Here is a 17388-nt window from a genome sequence, read left to right on the forward strand (position 1 = left end):
TAGAAAACATTAAAAATCGTTATAATTTATTCGAAAATGTTGAGTACATAAATTATTAAAAGCTTTTCCTTTTCAAATAGTGCAATGTGGGAGTTGTAAGTTAGATGAATTATGAAGTAATAAAATATAACTGTTGCATTACATTTTCAGTATCAGCCAATATAAATTTTTAACTATGAGTGAAATTTTAAATATTCTTCGTTAATTTATTCTTACGAGAAGAAAATTGATGATTTCATACGTAATAAATGATCCACTGCATCATAATGTATTGTCTACGAGTGTTTGAAAATAGTTGTATACTGTTTCTATAAAGGCAACATTATAAGGCTCCAAGTTTCAAAACTTGGATAATATAAAAACTTGTAATAGTTCTCTATTTCGATTTCATGCGTGTTTATCTTTCTCTCTCTCTTACTGTAATCTTTTAATCTGTTCACTGCCTTTAATATAAACATTTATAATTAAAGTAATCACAATGGCAGTGAAAATTTTTCATTCAACGATCATAACAATTTACTAAAATTTTAAGTTCGCAATGGACGGAAATTTCTTTCCTAGTATTTGCATACAGTTACGATAAAACTGCTTATATTACCCTATAAGTAAGAGCTCCGACAAAGAAGTGTAATGTACAATTGCCTTAAACGATTAATATTAAATTCAATAGTTGGCTATTTACGAAATAGTTCAGTGAGATTGTTTCACTTCTAACAACTGAGGATAATTCTCAACTATATTTAATAAGATTCCATCGATGTACGCCCTTAATTGTGTATTAACCTCTTGTTGTTCCTTTAAAGCTTGCCTCATCTGTAATAAATCAAAATAATAATAATATAAAAAATAATCTATATCAATATAATTCGTATTCGTAATTTAAGACATACTTCAGATATACTACAAGGTTCACCATTATCTCCAGGAATTTGCCCATCCATCTATAGTAAAATTGAATTGGTAAGGAAAGAGCAAAACAACAAAATAATTTCTATAAATTAAGAATCGCAATTTTTATAACGATAATAAACATACTTGGTCTTGATTCATGCCAGCTAATAATTCTACAGCAAGACTAGGTCCTTTCTCAGTACCATTATTGCAAGGATTTAACATTAATAGTTCACGGCCTGCCTGCAGAGCCGCTGCAGCTTGTAGTTCATCCCTTGCTTCTTCAAGGCCTTAAAAAAAGATAACAATTCAAACAATTTTCTTACAAATTACTTCAACCATTTATACGAATTAAAACCACACTTTTATTATGAGCCCGAAGTTGTGCAACCTGTTGCATTAATTCCTCTATCCTTTGTTGATCCTCGATTTTCATCGAAAGTTCTTCTCTAGCAGCTTCAAGCTGATAGTGAGCTTCGTTAGCTCGACTTATCGCCTGTCGCTCGCTTTCGCGTGCCGTGTCTATTTCTCTTCTAGCTTCTTCAAGATCATTTTCTAGTCTACCCTTCTCTGTCTTTAATTTGTCGACCTGTTCGCGTAACCTTACTATTTCATCCCTTAAATTAGTACCTTCTAATTCTATCGCTTGTAATTTAATGGCATAATTTTCTAATTGTAACTGTCGTTCCCGCTCTAAACGACTCGCCCATTCTCTATGCCTTCGTTGCTCTGCCTAAAATAAACATATTATTAAAGATTAGAAAATTCTGCCGAGTATTAATATTATTTACTAATATTAATTTTACTATTCCGAGTAAAAAATTACCTGAAGCCTTTCCTCAGCTCTAACTTCAGCGTCTTTGGCAGATTCTTCTAGCATTAATATTCTCGCCTGCAACGTAGCATTTTCCTGTTTCGCCCTAGCGTACCGCTCCTCCCCGACCGATTGAGTATCCACCAAGGCATGCATTTGTTCCTGAATCATTTGAACCTAGAAATACATAAAACACAGTTTTTAAATATTCCCTTGCATTTAAAATTTAGCGGAACAATTATTTCTTTATATTTTTCAATTCTTTGATACAACCATAATTTTCAAATCCTAATGGAAATATATAAAATGCATTAGAGAACGCATAGACGATAAGTCCCGTTTAAAAACTCGCGCACGTCCCACTTTACATTCTAGATAAGCTCTTGTAAAGCAGTGACTCTCAACCACCGGACGTGGAGTCCAGTTGAGTCATTTCTATGTAAATATTATACTTATTTTTATATATAAACCTTGAAATCTAAGCGAAGTTACAGTTACTTGATTTTATTTCCAATACATTTTCTAACAGGCTATAATTAGCTCATACCATATGTTTAATGAATACTACGACTTCTAACGGTGAAATATCAAACGTGAAGGTATTTTGTAATGCGCATTTATTCCGCCGCAAAAACTTACGTTTAAGAGTAACGCGATACACGTTACATATTATTTCTTAGCAAAAAATACAATAGTTAGATCTAGGGATTAAAATTACGTAATTTAGTAACAAATTGCTACCCTTATTTGCGTATTTTATCTGCCCTGGTGTTTTCAAATAAATCGATATATCAGTTCCTAGTAATCGATTAGGGCAGCGATAATCGGTTTCGTGATTTATGATACCATACAATGTATTAAAAATAGTATTACAAAAAGTCAGGTTACAGATGATGCGATAAAAAAGAAATTTATACGATTTAATGGTCTCCTAGGTATACGATCTCAGTATACTGTTCCTTACTTGTTCAGTAAGCCGAGGAGCACGGCGACGAGGTAGTCGACTACCGCGAGAAAACGGTTGTCCAACAAATTGAAATTGTCCCTCCCACAAATCATATTCAAGGCCGGCACCGGGCCCCGGTGACAGCCCTTCCCCGGAAGTTATTCGATTGTCGCGATCGTAACGTTCGATCGAATTTAACTCTGTCTGTTCATCGTAACTATTCGAATCCATTCTGAATCGTGATCTCTCACGTTACGCCTGTGTCAGGTGGACTCGTCATCCTCTTTGACTAATCCAATACAGAGGATTATTCCGTTAAAACGACGCGCAGGCATGCCGGTTCTCTATCCATCCTCCTACGCGGCAGCCTGTCACTAAACCTAACCTCGAAATTTCGTGCGTCCACGTACGAATCGTGAATTCCAACGATAAACGTGCGTATAATCTAAGATGCACTGAGAGAGGCACAACACTACGCGCACATCCGTTTCTTTCAGCGCACTTCGAATATAATCGTTCGTCTCAATCGCCCACTGTAAGCTGGGAGTAGCCGAGAGGCTATTTGTGTACGCCATACTCTGTATCGACTAACTTCGTTAATTCACGCACATATATTGTGTGTGTGCGCGTTATATCGAACGGAGCTTCAGCCACCCCCAGGGAGATACTTTAAAATCTAATTAAACCGCGTGAAAGTAATTTCTCTTTTTTTATGCTTTACAAAAGGAATTAAAATATTTTAGTTTTAATAAATATTTACTTTTATCTAAGGAGAGATAATATAAAAAGTATTTAATTGTAATAAAACAATACATACTGTTTCCATTACACACCATATTTGAATCATAAAACAAAGATACACAATTGAACTTTCTCGATGAATAATGGATGATTATTATTAATGAATCACATAATACGATAGTCTGATAAATGCGCCGTGATAATATACGCCTCTGATCAATTTACACTGTATGATTTATGTCACATCCAAGCGTAATGGATGTAAACATTTCAAAGGGGCATATGCGTAATTCTATTTTAGGTTATTATCAAAAAGAGCCGTTAAACTAGTATATGTAAATAAATTTAATCAAACGTATTAAAATACCTGCTTCAACAGTCAAATATTTTCTATTATTCTCGTTCCAAAACCGTTTTACGATCAATTGTTATCGACAGCGGATCGAACGTTTTGCGCCGAAGTATTACGACTAGAAGAGGTGGCTTGCTAATGGCCTGCTGCTTTCCATTTCTGGTACACAATGTAACCAAGATAACCAATCACACCAAGAACCATCAAGAAATTAAGAAAAGGCCAACCTCTCCATCCAATGGAACCAGAATTCGTTTTACCACATGTCATACTTTATATTTTTCAATCAGAATACTAATTCCATAAAACTTATTAATTTTAATTGTTCTACATATAAATAATTTTGCTTGTCAAAATTTATATCGTGACTGATTAATTTAATGCTGTCAAACGTTTGCATTTGTTTTTCTTCTAATGAAAAAAAAATATATTATGTGTCTATATTGTTTTATTTTATTTAAGTTAAGTTACATTGATAATTCAATGTTTCAATCGTAATGCATCTTCGTTGACAGGTGTGAATAAACCTGTAATAAATATAACACACGATGAAGCGTACAATTTAAAAGCTTTGCATCTTAATAAAAGCTGTTACCTTTTTATTACGTAATTCATTCAGCGATTCGTAAACATGCAATTTCTTTCGTGAGTAACCATAATTAATTCCATCACGTTTTAAATTTATAATATCTTGAATGTATAAATAAACGTCCATCGAATAAGATTGTTCTAAGAAGCGGTGGATCGAGTAGCTTCGTTCATTACCGTACCAGATATATCGGTAGCAACGCTAACTTTGTTCTCCGAGGAAAATTCAATGATACCTTCCTTTTTACTTCCATCGCGTTCGCACAACGAGTATTTTCCATATTTCGTGCCGTTGTCCGGTGTGAAACGAAAATCGTCACATCCGTCACAGAACACGTAATTTCTATCGGTCGGAGCAGTTACGTCAGAATAGAGAATAAATTCAGCTGGATAATTTTGTTTCGCATCCCTTTTTCTCCTCGTGGTCTACAGGTTCAGAAAGATCACCTTTTTTTAGCGGTTGCGTGGTCAGCAACACGCGAATACGGTTTAAAGAACTCTCTCCCCACGATTATAATCCTGGATGTGAGAAACGTTTGTGCTCTCTATTTATTACTAATCATTTGAAAAAATGAATCATCGAAACGGTTGTAAGCCGTTTTAATAAATTTTAGACTTCAAACTATAGAATAACAATTAATTTTTTTGTAGATTTGCACTTCTAAATGGTAATCGATTGATTTGAAACTTGGCGCAATTTATGAATTCAAATTTTCCCGCGTAAACGCTTACGGTGGAGGCTGCAGGATAACAATGAATTTTTTCATGGATTTGCACTTCTATATGGTATGGGTAATCGATCGATTTGAAACTTGGCGCAATTTATGAATTCAAATTCTCCCGCGTAAACGCTTATGGTGGAGGCCGCAGGCCTATATATACGGGACCATTTTCCACGCATCGGCATTCTTCCCGGAGCTACCGATAGGGTAGGACCAGGAGGAGGATGTATACCATGCCCGGTACTGTACAATCGGTCAAAATAACTTTGCATTAAAATATAAAGATTAACGCAATACCCAATAGTATCGAAAATCTCTCATACAAACATATCTCTCGAACGCATAAAGCTGAAATTTCATATTTCAGTTCCGCCCTCCTTCTCTCTACGACACCCACCAAGTTTCATCTCCGCTGGTACCATTTAGAAAAAACATCCTCTGTATTATATTTTTCTCTTTCAATCTTGCGAATGATGTAACTTGAGTCTATTTATGACGCGGTATGAACGAAGAGAGAAAATGTTAATGCTGTATCGTTAATTGAATCGCATACCATTTCCGAAATAAACACGTCAATAATTGTTCAGACTCTCGATCAATGTTTTTAAAATTTAAAACCGTTTCAACGAATCATTAGCAGCTTTTTTTTATCTATCCGTCGGCGTTTCTCGTCAGTGGGGAAGATTGAAATAAAAATATGTAATCTGATGATAGATTTACCTGTGCTGGCTGTATTAAGGTGGGCAATCCAGCGTTTATTCTTCGTCGAGTATCACGGGATAGATAAAATATAACGCTACCGATGCCCAACAGCAGAAAAATGATTAAGAATATACTGATCCAGGATAAACCCTTTGATTCTTGCGTTACATCGTTACAATAGGGTGACGAGTAAAATGCTCCTGGGTGATAAGGTGCGTAAGGATTGTATGGAGGGTAAGGTGGAGGGTAATACACATAAGGGGGAGGAGGAGGAGGTTGCGGTGGTTGCTGTTGAGGAAACCTATAGTCCGGGTTGCCTTTACTAGGGGATCCAGATCGCGGTGGTGATCGACATGGTGAATTCGCAGCGCACATTTAACGAACCTTCTTTCTTTTACCGAACATTGAATTTAAAATACCCTGTTTGTTGCAGAGATCGCAATTTTCTCTTGTAATATACCAAAACATCAGGTTAAATGGTATACCATTTACATACAAATTTTAACACCGCATTGAAGTTGTTTAATTAACTTCAGCTGCGTTAAATAATCAAGGTACGTTTTCACGGTGACGTTAGAAATCAGCTGATTATTTTTTTGCTGTCGTATGGCAAAATGATTGCTTGTTACATGTCTAGGAAATTCCATTATTTTTTTTTAAGAACAGTGACGATGCACTTTTCATCAGGTACATCTTGCTTTAAAATGACACTGAAAAAATAAAAGATCACATGATTCCTTGATGTTAAACTCCACGACTCCCAGTTATGACAACGAACGTTACGCGGAAACGTACCTTGGATAATGTTTTTAAACGACAGTACTCACTCTGTGATTGAGATCAATGACATCATCTTCAAGGGAAACATCGCTGTACATATCGTCCGTGGGATCACAGTTGGAGCCTCTGCCAGAGCTGTTAAAACTGCCGCTTCGGTAAAGTTGACTAGAAAAAGAAGAACGGTAATTAATTATCGTTATCTCTGGTAGAAAATATAAATGAACTTTGTAAAAATTTGTATTTCTATTTTAAATGAAATTTCTCAAATGTAAAGAAAATGATAGCTAAGTCTAGTATAGGTTTGAATAATTACATAAAGGCAATTATAAAATAAGATATATACTCGAAGCGTTTATATGAAGCATAGAAGGAAACAGGATGTGGAAGTGCGTGTCCATGTAGCGGTGCCCACGCTTTAGAAAGTCCGTAGTTTTGCGTTTCGTGAAAGGAAGGACTCGAAAAATTGTCAGCCAAGTAAGAACACCCTACGGTTCATCCTATGAAATATAAATTCTTCGACGATGAGTTACGTAGCTATTGTTATCTCGTGACGTCAACTCACCGAATTGCGAAGCAACTATTTTTTCCTTTTTTTTGTTTACTTTTTACCTTGTTCCATTGAACGTGATTTATTCATGAACACAGAGAAAATATTTCAATTCTTCATTTAACGTAGCATACGACCGTTTTCACGGTACAGTTGAAGAAAAAATAACAGCTTACGTAACGCGTTCTGCATTATTCACGTTACTATTTTTGTTACAAAATTAAACAACTGATAAATCGTTCTTACCTTGCTAACGCATTGGAACTGAGTCTCTTCCTTCCGGAACTGAAAATGAAAATGAATAACGTGACCGTGGAAAATACGCCAAGATATTCTTGTCTGACAAAATATATTCTTAAGTAACCGCTTTTAACGAATCGAACTTGAAATATAATTTTAAAGTTGCTAAATATCTCTGTTTAATTTTATCATAGTACGATTAAACAGAGAACCGTGTAAAACATTGGACAATGTACTTTGGCAGAAAACAAATTTCAATGTTCACAAGGCGGATCAAATGGAAGAGTAAAATTCGATGCGAATCGGATACAAAGCCAAGAAAAGACAATCTATAAATAATCGTGGAAGGATAATTAAATGACTCTACCTTTGGCAAGCGTACAATGTGCGCTTTAAATGGTACACAATCTAACATGTATCTATGTATCAAGATTCTTATTTAAAATTTTCAATAACAATAACTGTACGACAAACTTTCCATTCATGAGAGCGTTTTCATTCTCTCATGATGTTCCATTGTTCCTTCTAACAACAGCTCAAATCATCCAAAACCATCTATGACTTGATGAGATTGTAAAATTTGAATGATTTGATGACACGAAGATATTTACATTATTCGATTATACAATCAAATAAAATGTTTATGTTGTCATAAATGTTATTTTACAGTCCTCCGTTTGACGTATAACGACCTAATAAAAATGCTGTACAGTTAGTTACAGAGAGTTAACTAATTGTTCCCGTGTATTGAATGTTATCCATTAAATTCTTATGAGCTAATCGTCGATAATAGAATAGGAAGCATTGTGTACGTTATCTGGTAATGTTCTTCGCACACTCTAGGTGTAACGACTTCCTTTTTACATTGAACAGATAGCCTCATACATTTCCCTGAAGAAATTTAACGAGTTTCTTATGAACAACTTTGGATACCTTTCTTCAGAGATTAAACGAGTTTCTTATCTGCTTTGTTCTATTAACACAACTAGACAGCGACGATTTATCAAGCTGTTTCACAGGAGCAATATTTTCACACGGCGGTCTCGTCATTGTTCCGTCTTCCAGATCAGCGGAAATTAAAACCGCGCGACGAATTCAATCTAAAGCTCGACGATTATAACGCAACGCAGGCGTAAATCTTGTTTTCACGTGACAAATAATTTTTTCGTCATCGCATCGTGTCAGCAGTGGTTTTAATTTTCACCTGGCAAGGTAAATTCGACGAATTTTATTAAAGCGTTCAACCTTTCTTGTAGGAAACACTCTGAAACCCTTTAATAAATCTGGAAAAAGAGATTTCATGTAAAGATAACATTCAATATACGGGATAATAATTTTCTAAAAAAGAAATAAAAAAGTTAGAAAATTTTGATGTTATTAAATGAATAAATTACCAGGGTGGAGTTCGCCTAAGGGATGTTCTTAACCAAGAATGCCTTCCTATAGTTGAATTAGGGCTCCTTGGGTTTCTATTTAAAACAAAACCAATAAGAAAATATTAATGACATGTATATTATTCTCTGATATAAATGTAAATTATTCTCTTTTTATTTAATTAGTAGAATGAAAGGAAACAATTGCAAAGTATATTTAAGTATACTATAATTACAAAACACGTACATTTTGAAAGTTGAAAGATAATTGCGTGTAGCAGGAAGGAAAAAATACCCGGTACATTTGCTACGATAATGTAAAAAGATTGTATTAATAATTCCACGAACTTTTGTAAGTACAAAAGATACTCGCTTCTATTTTCTCTTTTCGCGTGAAAGTTTTTCTACGCATCGGATCAACCTAGCGAAGCATTAATTTAATCGTGGGAATAGATCATAAATCATACCAAATGTGAGAAAACTCTATTAAACATCGAGGTGTAAAATGCAATGTCTACATGATTTCGTAAGACAAACATGTCCCGAAATAAACATTAAAACCAATGGAACATTCCGTTACAGTACCTTCAGAAGCACGATAACAAAATCAATAAAGATCCTAATAATTCATAAACATAGTACTTCAAATCTATATTTAAATTTCATTAAGAAGTTTTCCATTAAACAATACTCTATGTATTTAGGATAAAATGAAATTTATAATTGGAATATTTTTATATATAAATAAATAAAATTATTTTACTAATTCGTACTTACGCATTTTTAACGATCGAAGCACCCTCTACTGTTCGTAATCAGAAACCTAACCTATGAAATTTGAATGCGTTCGCGCGCAAAATTTCAATTCCTTCGAAGCAGTAGTATCGATATCTTTCGCTTTGGAAACGATCTATAAACTGGTGTATATATATAGAGAAGGCAACGAACTTACCTCAGTGAATTGGTGCCGGTGGGCGAGGGTGCAGAACTGCTACCTCCCGGTGAATCGACCCCGTCATCGGCGTCGCCTTCGACCGAACCGAATGCTTCGTAGCTCTCTTCTTCGTCGTTATTTCGGACAGTTCCAACGTTGCAAGATGACGCGGCAGCATCGGTGTGCTCGGGACTTGCTGAGTAATGTCCAGAATCTTGGAGGTTCGGATTGACCAAATTATGCAGCTCGACCGACATAGAAAGCGAGGGCGGACCACTTTCGCTCCATTCGACACCGGCCGGACTTCCGTTCACGCGACCACCCTCGTTCTCCGCGCGATATGATTGGCGGCCGCTCGGTAAGATGGCGTCACCATCACGAGCTACGTCACTGTCGGACACGACGACACGCGATGTAGCCACGCTGTTAGCGGGTGAGACACTTACGCCAGTCGAACGGGAGCTTACCATTCTTCGTTATCGGCCAGATTGGAGCCGAAGCTCGATGAGCAAGAAAACTGAGGGATGACCGAGAGAGAGAGAGAGGGAGCTCCTTCGATTCGCACACGCGAGCCGCACCGGTAGAACCGGTCACTACTGAAAAATGTTCTAATGAGTCACAGCTCAAAACGAAAAAAAAAAAAGAGTAAGATGAATAAGATGAGGAATTTAACACGAGATCTTCGTGTTTTATCTCTTTGACATTCTTAACGGTGAATGATTTTTACTCGTAACGCCTATTCCTACCGTGAACGTATTATTAATCTATGGTAATGCGATTTAATAAATATGCAACATTACGTAGCCAGAGTTCGAGAAAAGCGTGAGAATCAAGAACAGGAGTCATGGTACACTGACTCATGACTTCAACAACGACATGAGAAAAGTCGAAGGAAGTTACTTTGTTACACCTTGTGTCTACATCGCTCAAAGTTCAGAGATATGATTTTCATTTCCTTTTGTTTTTGTTTTCCAAGAAAAGAAAAATTATATGAAATAAAAAAGGAAGAACTGTTTTCTCTTTTTTCTTTTCTTTGAAAATAAATGTATGTCAGATACTACCTATGCAAACGTACTAATTGAGGGCAGTAAAAAAGATAACCATACGTTAATCACTGAGTCATCTATACGAAGAATTTTAAAAATTCAAAAATATCAAATTATTATTATATTCTATATAGATAATAATACGTATAAGACAATCACTTATGCTATTAATTCAATCGATGTTCGTACTCGTGTAAAATGCACTTGACAAGTTCATACATAGTAAGCGAAGCCATAATAATTAAGATAGTCAATGAGATAATCGTTAAAAAACATCGCTCGGTAAAAGCGCATTAAATAATCGTGTTATTATATTCGAAGCATAGGGAATATTTCATTTTTTCTGTAAATAGCATCCTAATATTGAAACACGTATTTCTGATAAAAATGAGAATATTTTTTTCACCAGTAAAAAAACATCAACTTCCGGTGTTCTATATTTATTTCAAATACATTTGTAAAATTGAAACGATTTGTGTATTGCGAAACATATATACTACTTGAAGTGACATAATAATATGGTCAATAATCCTATCCTACCCTATAGACATTTTGTACCAATTCATTTTTTACCGTTGTCACGTTGGTAATGAAGATTTTAAACGCGCATGCTGCGAGCGACAGATAAATCGAATATCCTTATGCCTTTTATTTAGTTGCTTTGGTACATAAATAAATAGATAGAATTTTAGTTTAGATAAAAAATTTATATTGACATTATATCGCGACTAGGTACGAAAATTATCCATAAGATAATCAACGTTTTCGTTTCCAGGTACTTGTCACTCGGAACGGAATGCGTAGATGCGTTTCGAATCGTAGGGAGATTCCAGGACGCTATTTAGAGCAAGCTCGAAAGTGTAGACGATGTATATTTTAGCGCTGAACGGCGTATAATACCTTAACCTTAATGGAATGAGAATGTCATTAATTTTTGTCGTTGAACAAATTCTAACAATGATTCGCTACATTGTACACTTAGAGAATACTATTTACTATTAAAAAAGCTAAATATTTCCTTGCTGATCAATCGATCGCTATTAAATTTATTTTAAGTTAATTTATCGATCATTGTCAGCAACTCGATACCGTTTGTTAAAAGAAAATAATAATGACAATAAACTTAGAACGCGCTATAGTTTCGTATGTTAATTATAGGATGAAGTTGGAGAAAAGAGTAGCAAGACGTTCCTTACATTATTGGTCGAACGTTGACTCACCTTGAACCGAACAATAGGTGATCCCAAAGAAATTCGGAGGATTTACGTTCAGGTAGAGGAACTGAGATCTTCGGTTTCAAATAATCAGTTACAACTGAGCGAACGAGTCAATTACGAGCCGCTTGAACGCGGAAGGTATAGAGCAGGGAGGAAAAAAGACAAAATCCGAGGCAGATGCACCTTCCTAACTGTCACCTAAGGTAAACACCTGTACACACCGAGCCAACGATTTAGTAGATGCGTATGAAGAAAAAAAACCGTCACAATAAATAGTGTCTTTGTTGCGATAGACGGGTGTAGCCGTCAAAACACGATTGTTAAATAAACAATCGAATTTGAAACGACAAACGAACCATAAAACGATCTCGTGACAACCGCGGTCGAACTAAACGAAAGCACGACTGAACCATAACGCGAAAACGATCAGCCGAGAGGAGCCACGGCAGGTACGCATGCGCAACGAAACAGGAATGTTCATGAATACACGAATACAATTACTACACCTATACACACCACACTAAACATCACGGTCGTACCTACAGGTACGAGAAAGCACCAGTGTCTCTCAATCTGTGGAGCATTGACTTACTTATGACTGTTACATTTTTCATGGTTTTTTTTCTTTCTTAAACCTATTCATCGTTCGGTTAATTTTCGTAGATGAAAATTAATAAACTTTAACTAGTTTCGTGAAACACTCATCCTATATCTTCGTTATAAAATATTCGTTTGAATGTTCGTTTCTTTTAGGGTGTAGCAACGTCATCCGAATTTTTCTTGTAAACCTCCTTGTAAACTAACTCTTGCATTTGCATTCTGAGCAACATCCTTCTGTCGGCAGGCAATGCTCTTATGTGAGGTAAAAGACTCATAAGGAAATAATAATTATCATCGAAACGGTTCCCTTCTAAGGGATCTACCGGGAGACCGATGTTAGTGTCACTGTCGCCTATTAACACTTGTTCAGGAGAGATATTTTGTAACATCATCTCATTTTCAGTTAAGTTATCGGAAACACTTTGAAACTCGAGGTTGTCGAAATTTTCTTCAGGTTCTTGTTTCACGTCTATATGATTTACGTTGTCAATCTTTAGTCCATTATCGCTATTTATCGACAGAAGATGATTCGCAATTGTATTACGATCGTCGGAATTCCTGTTCGTTACCGACGAACCTTTTAACATCAGTCCATCGCCTTCACCTTCGCTTGGTACACGATCGTCGTCTTGACAAGGATTACTTCGTTCCCAAATCGGTGGACGGGGTAACATTTGTTCCTTTAAAAACTGTAAGCTTTTGAAATGTATCCATACTGGCCTATTTCGATGAAATTTACTTTTACGATATACTTGATCCTTTTTTAACTCCGCCCGAAAAGTGTCTCGTAAACCTTTCCACTTCGCTTTTAATACCGGTTCTGAAAAGATTTGAAAATAATCAATCTGTTCATTTATAATGATTTAATTTATATGTTTTACTTAATTAAAAATGTTTATAGACAGTAAATTATAATGTCACAATAACGTTACAAGTAAGAAAAGTCATTCATAAATGCGATAGAATTTATTGACTGTGCTTGTGCGCATGCGCTTGTAGGTAAATAGCTCGTACTTGCAATTTAAATCTTCTGGTGCGATAATACTGTAAATAGCAGCAAATTGTAAGTTATCGATAATTTATAGATTAAAATATTATACGGCTATAAATTTCTTACGTTAAATTAAATATACAAATTGATTAAAATTACAATATGTTCAAAAACATGATACTACGAAAAAGTGAGGTTAACTGAATCATTACCCATGATTACGCGAGTACAGCGTAAAATGTTATGCTACTTAAAAAACAGGTAATACCTAAGTTTTTAAAATGTATATACACTTTTTTCATGTAGAATTCAAGAAAAATCATAATAATGATATTAATGATAATATTTCGAATACATTGTCGTCTGCTAAGAAGATAAAAATTGTGCCAGATAAAAGGAAACGCGGAAAATGCGCGCGCGAATAACAAACAGGATAAACGATTTCGTTAATGCACCTACTGGGCAATTTGAATATCGATGCGATCTCCATCCAAACGCGGTTCGTCACTTCGCGATTGTGATAAGAGATATGCCTTTGGTTCCAAAGCGCTGGCCGCTTATATACTTCGGCGATTAGCCGATTCGCATCCATTTTCACTTCATCTCTCATATTTACCAATTAAAGAAATAAAGGAAAAGCAATTCTCTGTAATTTTTGACAAGACAAAAAAAAATAAAACACAGCATTAGCTTGTCAACCCGATAGGAACAAAGTGCGGGCGAATACTAGCCGCTGGGATAGCGATTAGCGCGCAGGACGCTCTCGGGTAACGATCGATTCGCGTTTCGCCCTCATCTTGCCCTTGCTAGCGCGAGTAACTTCATCTTTCACTTTTCGTAAGGTGGTAACTTGCCATTTTCTCGGCCTATTATCCATTAATAATGCAATTATCAATGTGATAATAATATATAAAATAAATAATTTTTATACGTTCCAGATGTTGAACAATATGAAAGGCTTTGAGTTAATAGCACAAGGCGCAGAAGCTCGCGTGTACAAAGGTATCTACTTAGGAAAACCAACGTTAATTAAAGAAAGATTTGAGAAGAAGTACAGGCATGCCGATTTAGATATTCGTCTTACTAAAGATCGAATAAAAGCTGAATGTCGCGCTTTAGTCCGAGCTAAAGCTGCGGGTAATATAAAACAATACAATAATATCGCTTTCTTTTAATTTAACGTAATTATATTTATTTTTCTTTTAAGGAGTAGCAACGCCAGCTATATACTTAGTAAATTTAGAACGACGATCCATTTACATGGAATATATAGATAATGCAGTGATATTAAAAGATTTTATTTATAAAAATATATCAAAGAAATCGGATGTTGATAATTTATTAAATTTCGTAACTCAAGGACTTGGAATGGTTATTGCTCAGTTACATTCAAAAAATATCATTCATGGAGATTTAACTACTTCAAATGTACTTGTTAAAAATGTTGAAGATATAAACATTGAAAACTGTGATGGTATGTCCATTCTTGTAATTCGGATATTATAGGTAGTAGTATAATAAGAGTTGATATTACTTCTTTCTTTTAGTTGTAAATAATTTCGTTATGATAGATTTTGGATTAGCTCGCGTGGAATCAAGCGTGGAAGATAAAGCAGTTGACTTGTATGTTCTTGAACGATCATTGAATAGCGCACACTCGGAAATACCTGAGTTATTTCCAAAAATATATAAGACTTATCAAAAGTATTATACAAATAAAAATCAATGTAAAGAAGTTATTTCTAAATATAACGAAGTGCAGGCCCGGGGACGGAAGCGACTAATGATTGGATGACTCCAATCTGTTTTATACGAATTTATTGAACACATTTCATTATTTATGATAATTCATCAATGTAAAAGCCTGAATAAATAAATTGTCTTACATAAAACTGATGAAGTATTATTTCATAGCTTGTTTAGAAGCTTAAATACTTCTTTTCTCTTCATTATTTTTATTGTATACTAATTGTCTTATACATGTAACAACTTTCTTATAATTAAAAATTTTTTATAAACAATTATCATTGAAACATAACAGAAAGTTACATTAACATCTAGGATCTACTTTGTACATAATTATCTTATATTAGTTAAGAAAGTAGCTATAGCTATCAATTTTTAAGCTTAGAACATTTAAATAGTGAATAAAATGTCAGGTATAAAAATTGTATGAATAATATATAAAGTATTAAACATAACTAAATATTGAGCGATATGGTTATTCAAATTTTTATTTATATTAATTACCTGTATATGTATACAATTTGATTTGGCATTTGCAATGTGTATATTTTTATAGCAACAATTTGTGGCACTTATTGCAAAAAATAAGATGTTTCAGGTTTTATGTACATAAAAAACTTTTAAATGTATAAGTATTTAATTGGATGAGGCAAATTATTGAGGTAAATATATGACATTTTACAAATAAAAAGTTCTATTGTACATTTATTAAGTGCTCTGAAAGATGAATGTCCAAATAACTTATATGAAATGTGAAAATATTTCCTAAAATGTTTCAAATAAATTGCATGAACATGTGAAGCACTTGATTCTTTTTAAATATTGTACATGTTCTTTTCAGTCAAGTGACCACTGACATGATCAATTATTAATCAAAATGTAATCCTGAATATATAATGATCCATGTAACCTATATATAATACTTTTGTTATAAAAATTACAGGTTAAAGATTTAAAGTAGATGATATTAAGAAAAAAAATTAAATTACCAAAAAGCCAGCAAACGATGTCATAAAACCTTCTTTAGTTAGTTCCCATACACCACCAAATTCCTCCTCGTCAATTTGTTGAAAATTACTAAAATACAGGTATGTAATACCAGCATTGACTAGTACAAATCTGAAATATCAAATTTCCGGATATAAATACGTCTAGGTAGCATTACTCAGCATATGTCAAAATGAAGATACAACTTACAGTAATAAAGCTATGAAACCTTTCAAAGGTATAAGGCCCCATGCTATCCCAACTATAATTCCAATTACTTGTCTAGCCCAATATATAACATCAAGAAATTCTTCCTATAACGATAAGATATATACAATGGTGAATACAAATAAGAAATTGTTTAATTAAAGTGTGGTTATGTTTACTTTATCTGGCCATTCGGAATTCGCTGTTATTGCACGTGTCCAAACACTTAATTCACACTTGCCACCGTTTCCTATCCTTTCAGATTTTGAACGCGACATTTCTACACCCTCTCAGCTTAATAAAATGAAATATATAATAGAACTTCTTAGCATTTCCTAACTAAAGATATAATACACACTTTATTCCTACAAACGTTCTTCGTTTAGTGTTACACCTGTAACTCTTGAATTAATAGAAATACATATGTTGGATTTTGGACGTACAATTTTTCACGCACGCGCATTAAAATAATATTTAATTTAAAAAGAGGTTAATGGTCAAAATTATACATATTCATAAGGGTACGTGTCTGCTTGAGAGTAAAGCTCATGCTAGAAGCTATCGAGAGCGTTTTCCGAAAGCTGAAACTGTGCTGAGAGTCAATTTTGGCAAGAAATACTCTCGACAGCTCTCAGACGAGTAACCTAACCTAACCTAACCTAATCCAACCAAAAAATATAATGCGCATGCGTCTAAGTATGATCATACTCATTAGCGTTCATGATCCATGGATCAATCATCAGGATCAATAATCTTGATCAGGTTTCATTTTGATAGTATATTTTGTTTCTGTAATAACAGGAATTTGAAATACTTAATATATGAAACTTAATAATAATATACATAATAATATACTTATTGTAATATGTAGTTTATATTTTCAAAGTTGTAATATGAAACATTATCAGAATATGTATTTAAAGAAAAAGGTAGTATATATATGATAGGAGTCTTTATTTATTAC

The 17388-nt window shown here is 34.4% G+C and overlaps 5 protein-coding genes across 11 annotated transcripts; 1 reads left to right on the forward strand and 4 right to left on the reverse strand.

Annotated features, from left to right (window-relative positions):
• Window positions 1–9: 9 nt before the first annotated feature.
• Window positions 10–10199, reverse strand: LOC114871065 (rab11 family-interacting protein 4A). Of its 2 annotated transcripts, XM_029176491.2 has the most exons (9): window positions 9649–10199; window positions 8718–8792; window positions 7330–7368; window positions 6584–6701; window positions 1718–1882; window positions 1255–1624; window positions 1036–1181; window positions 891–941; window positions 10–813 (listed from the first exon to the last, which is right to left on the reverse strand). In XM_029176491.2, the coding sequence occupies exons 1-9, from the start codon at window positions 10098–10100 to the stop codon at window positions 691–693; spliced, it is 1539 nt and encodes a 512-aa protein (XP_029032324.1). In that variant the 5' UTR covers window positions 10101–10199; the 3' UTR covers window positions 10–690. The 2 variants fall into 2 exon arrangements, with proteins under 2 accessions (XP_029032324.1, XP_029032325.1); XM_029176492.2 differs by lacking the exon at window positions 7330–7368 and having other exon boundaries at window positions 9649–10195.
• On the reverse strand, window positions 4771–6577 carry LOC114871068 (leucine-rich repeat extensin-like protein 6). The gene is made up of 2 exons (XM_029176500.2): window positions 5775–6577; window positions 4771–4851 (listed from the first exon to the last, which is right to left on the reverse strand). The coding sequence occupies exons 1-2, from the start codon at window positions 6129–6131 to the stop codon at window positions 4822–4824; spliced, it is 387 nt and encodes a 128-aa protein (XP_029032333.2). The 5' UTR covers window positions 6132–6577; the 3' UTR covers window positions 4771–4821.
• A 43-nt stretch (window positions 10200–10242) lies between the features above and the next one.
• On the forward strand, window positions 10243–16141 carry LOC114871067 (EKC/KEOPS complex subunit TP53RK). Of its 6 annotated transcripts, XM_029176495.2 has the most exons (5): window positions 13364–13556; window positions 13676–13745; window positions 14423–14621; window positions 14692–14958; window positions 15032–16141. In XM_029176495.2, the coding sequence occupies exons 2-5, from the start codon at window positions 13728–13730 to the stop codon at window positions 15277–15279; spliced, it is 732 nt and encodes a 243-aa protein (XP_029032328.1). In that variant the 5' UTR covers window positions 13364–13556; window positions 13676–13727; the 3' UTR covers window positions 15280–16141. The 6 variants fall into 6 exon arrangements, with proteins under 6 accessions (XP_029032331.1, XP_029032330.1, XP_029032332.1 ...); XM_029176498.2 differs by lacking the exons at window positions 13364–13556; window positions 13676–13745 and adding an exon at window positions 10243–12342; XM_029176497.2 differs by lacking the exons at window positions 13364–13556; window positions 13676–13745 and adding an exon at window positions 13101–13184.
• Window positions 12336–14227, reverse strand: LOC114871066. The gene is made up of 2 exons (XM_029176493.2): window positions 13944–14227; window positions 12336–13313 (listed from the first exon to the last, which is right to left on the reverse strand). Exons 1-2 carry the CDS (start codon window positions 14092–14094, stop codon window positions 12643–12645), a joined length of 822 nt encoding a protein of 273 aa, XP_029032326.1. The 5' UTR covers window positions 14095–14227; the 3' UTR covers window positions 12336–12642.
• On the reverse strand, window positions 15916–17065 carry LOC114871069 (respirasome Complex Assembly Factor 1). Its single transcript, XM_029176501.1, has 4 exons — window positions 16604–17065; window positions 16428–16531; window positions 16220–16349; window positions 15916–16140 (listed from the first exon to the last, which is right to left on the reverse strand). Exons 1-4 carry the CDS (start codon window positions 16700–16702, stop codon window positions 16099–16101), a joined length of 375 nt encoding a protein of 124 aa, XP_029032334.1. The 5' UTR covers window positions 16703–17065; the 3' UTR covers window positions 15916–16098.
• Window positions 17066–17388: the final 323 nt, after the last annotated feature.

Source organism: Osmia bicornis, chromosome 5 (assembly GCF_907164935.1).
Source record: "Osmia bicornis bicornis chromosome 5, iOsmBic2.1, whole genome shotgun sequence".
Classification (NCBI taxonomy): domain Eukaryota; kingdom Metazoa; phylum Arthropoda; class Insecta; order Hymenoptera; family Megachilidae; genus Osmia; species Osmia bicornis.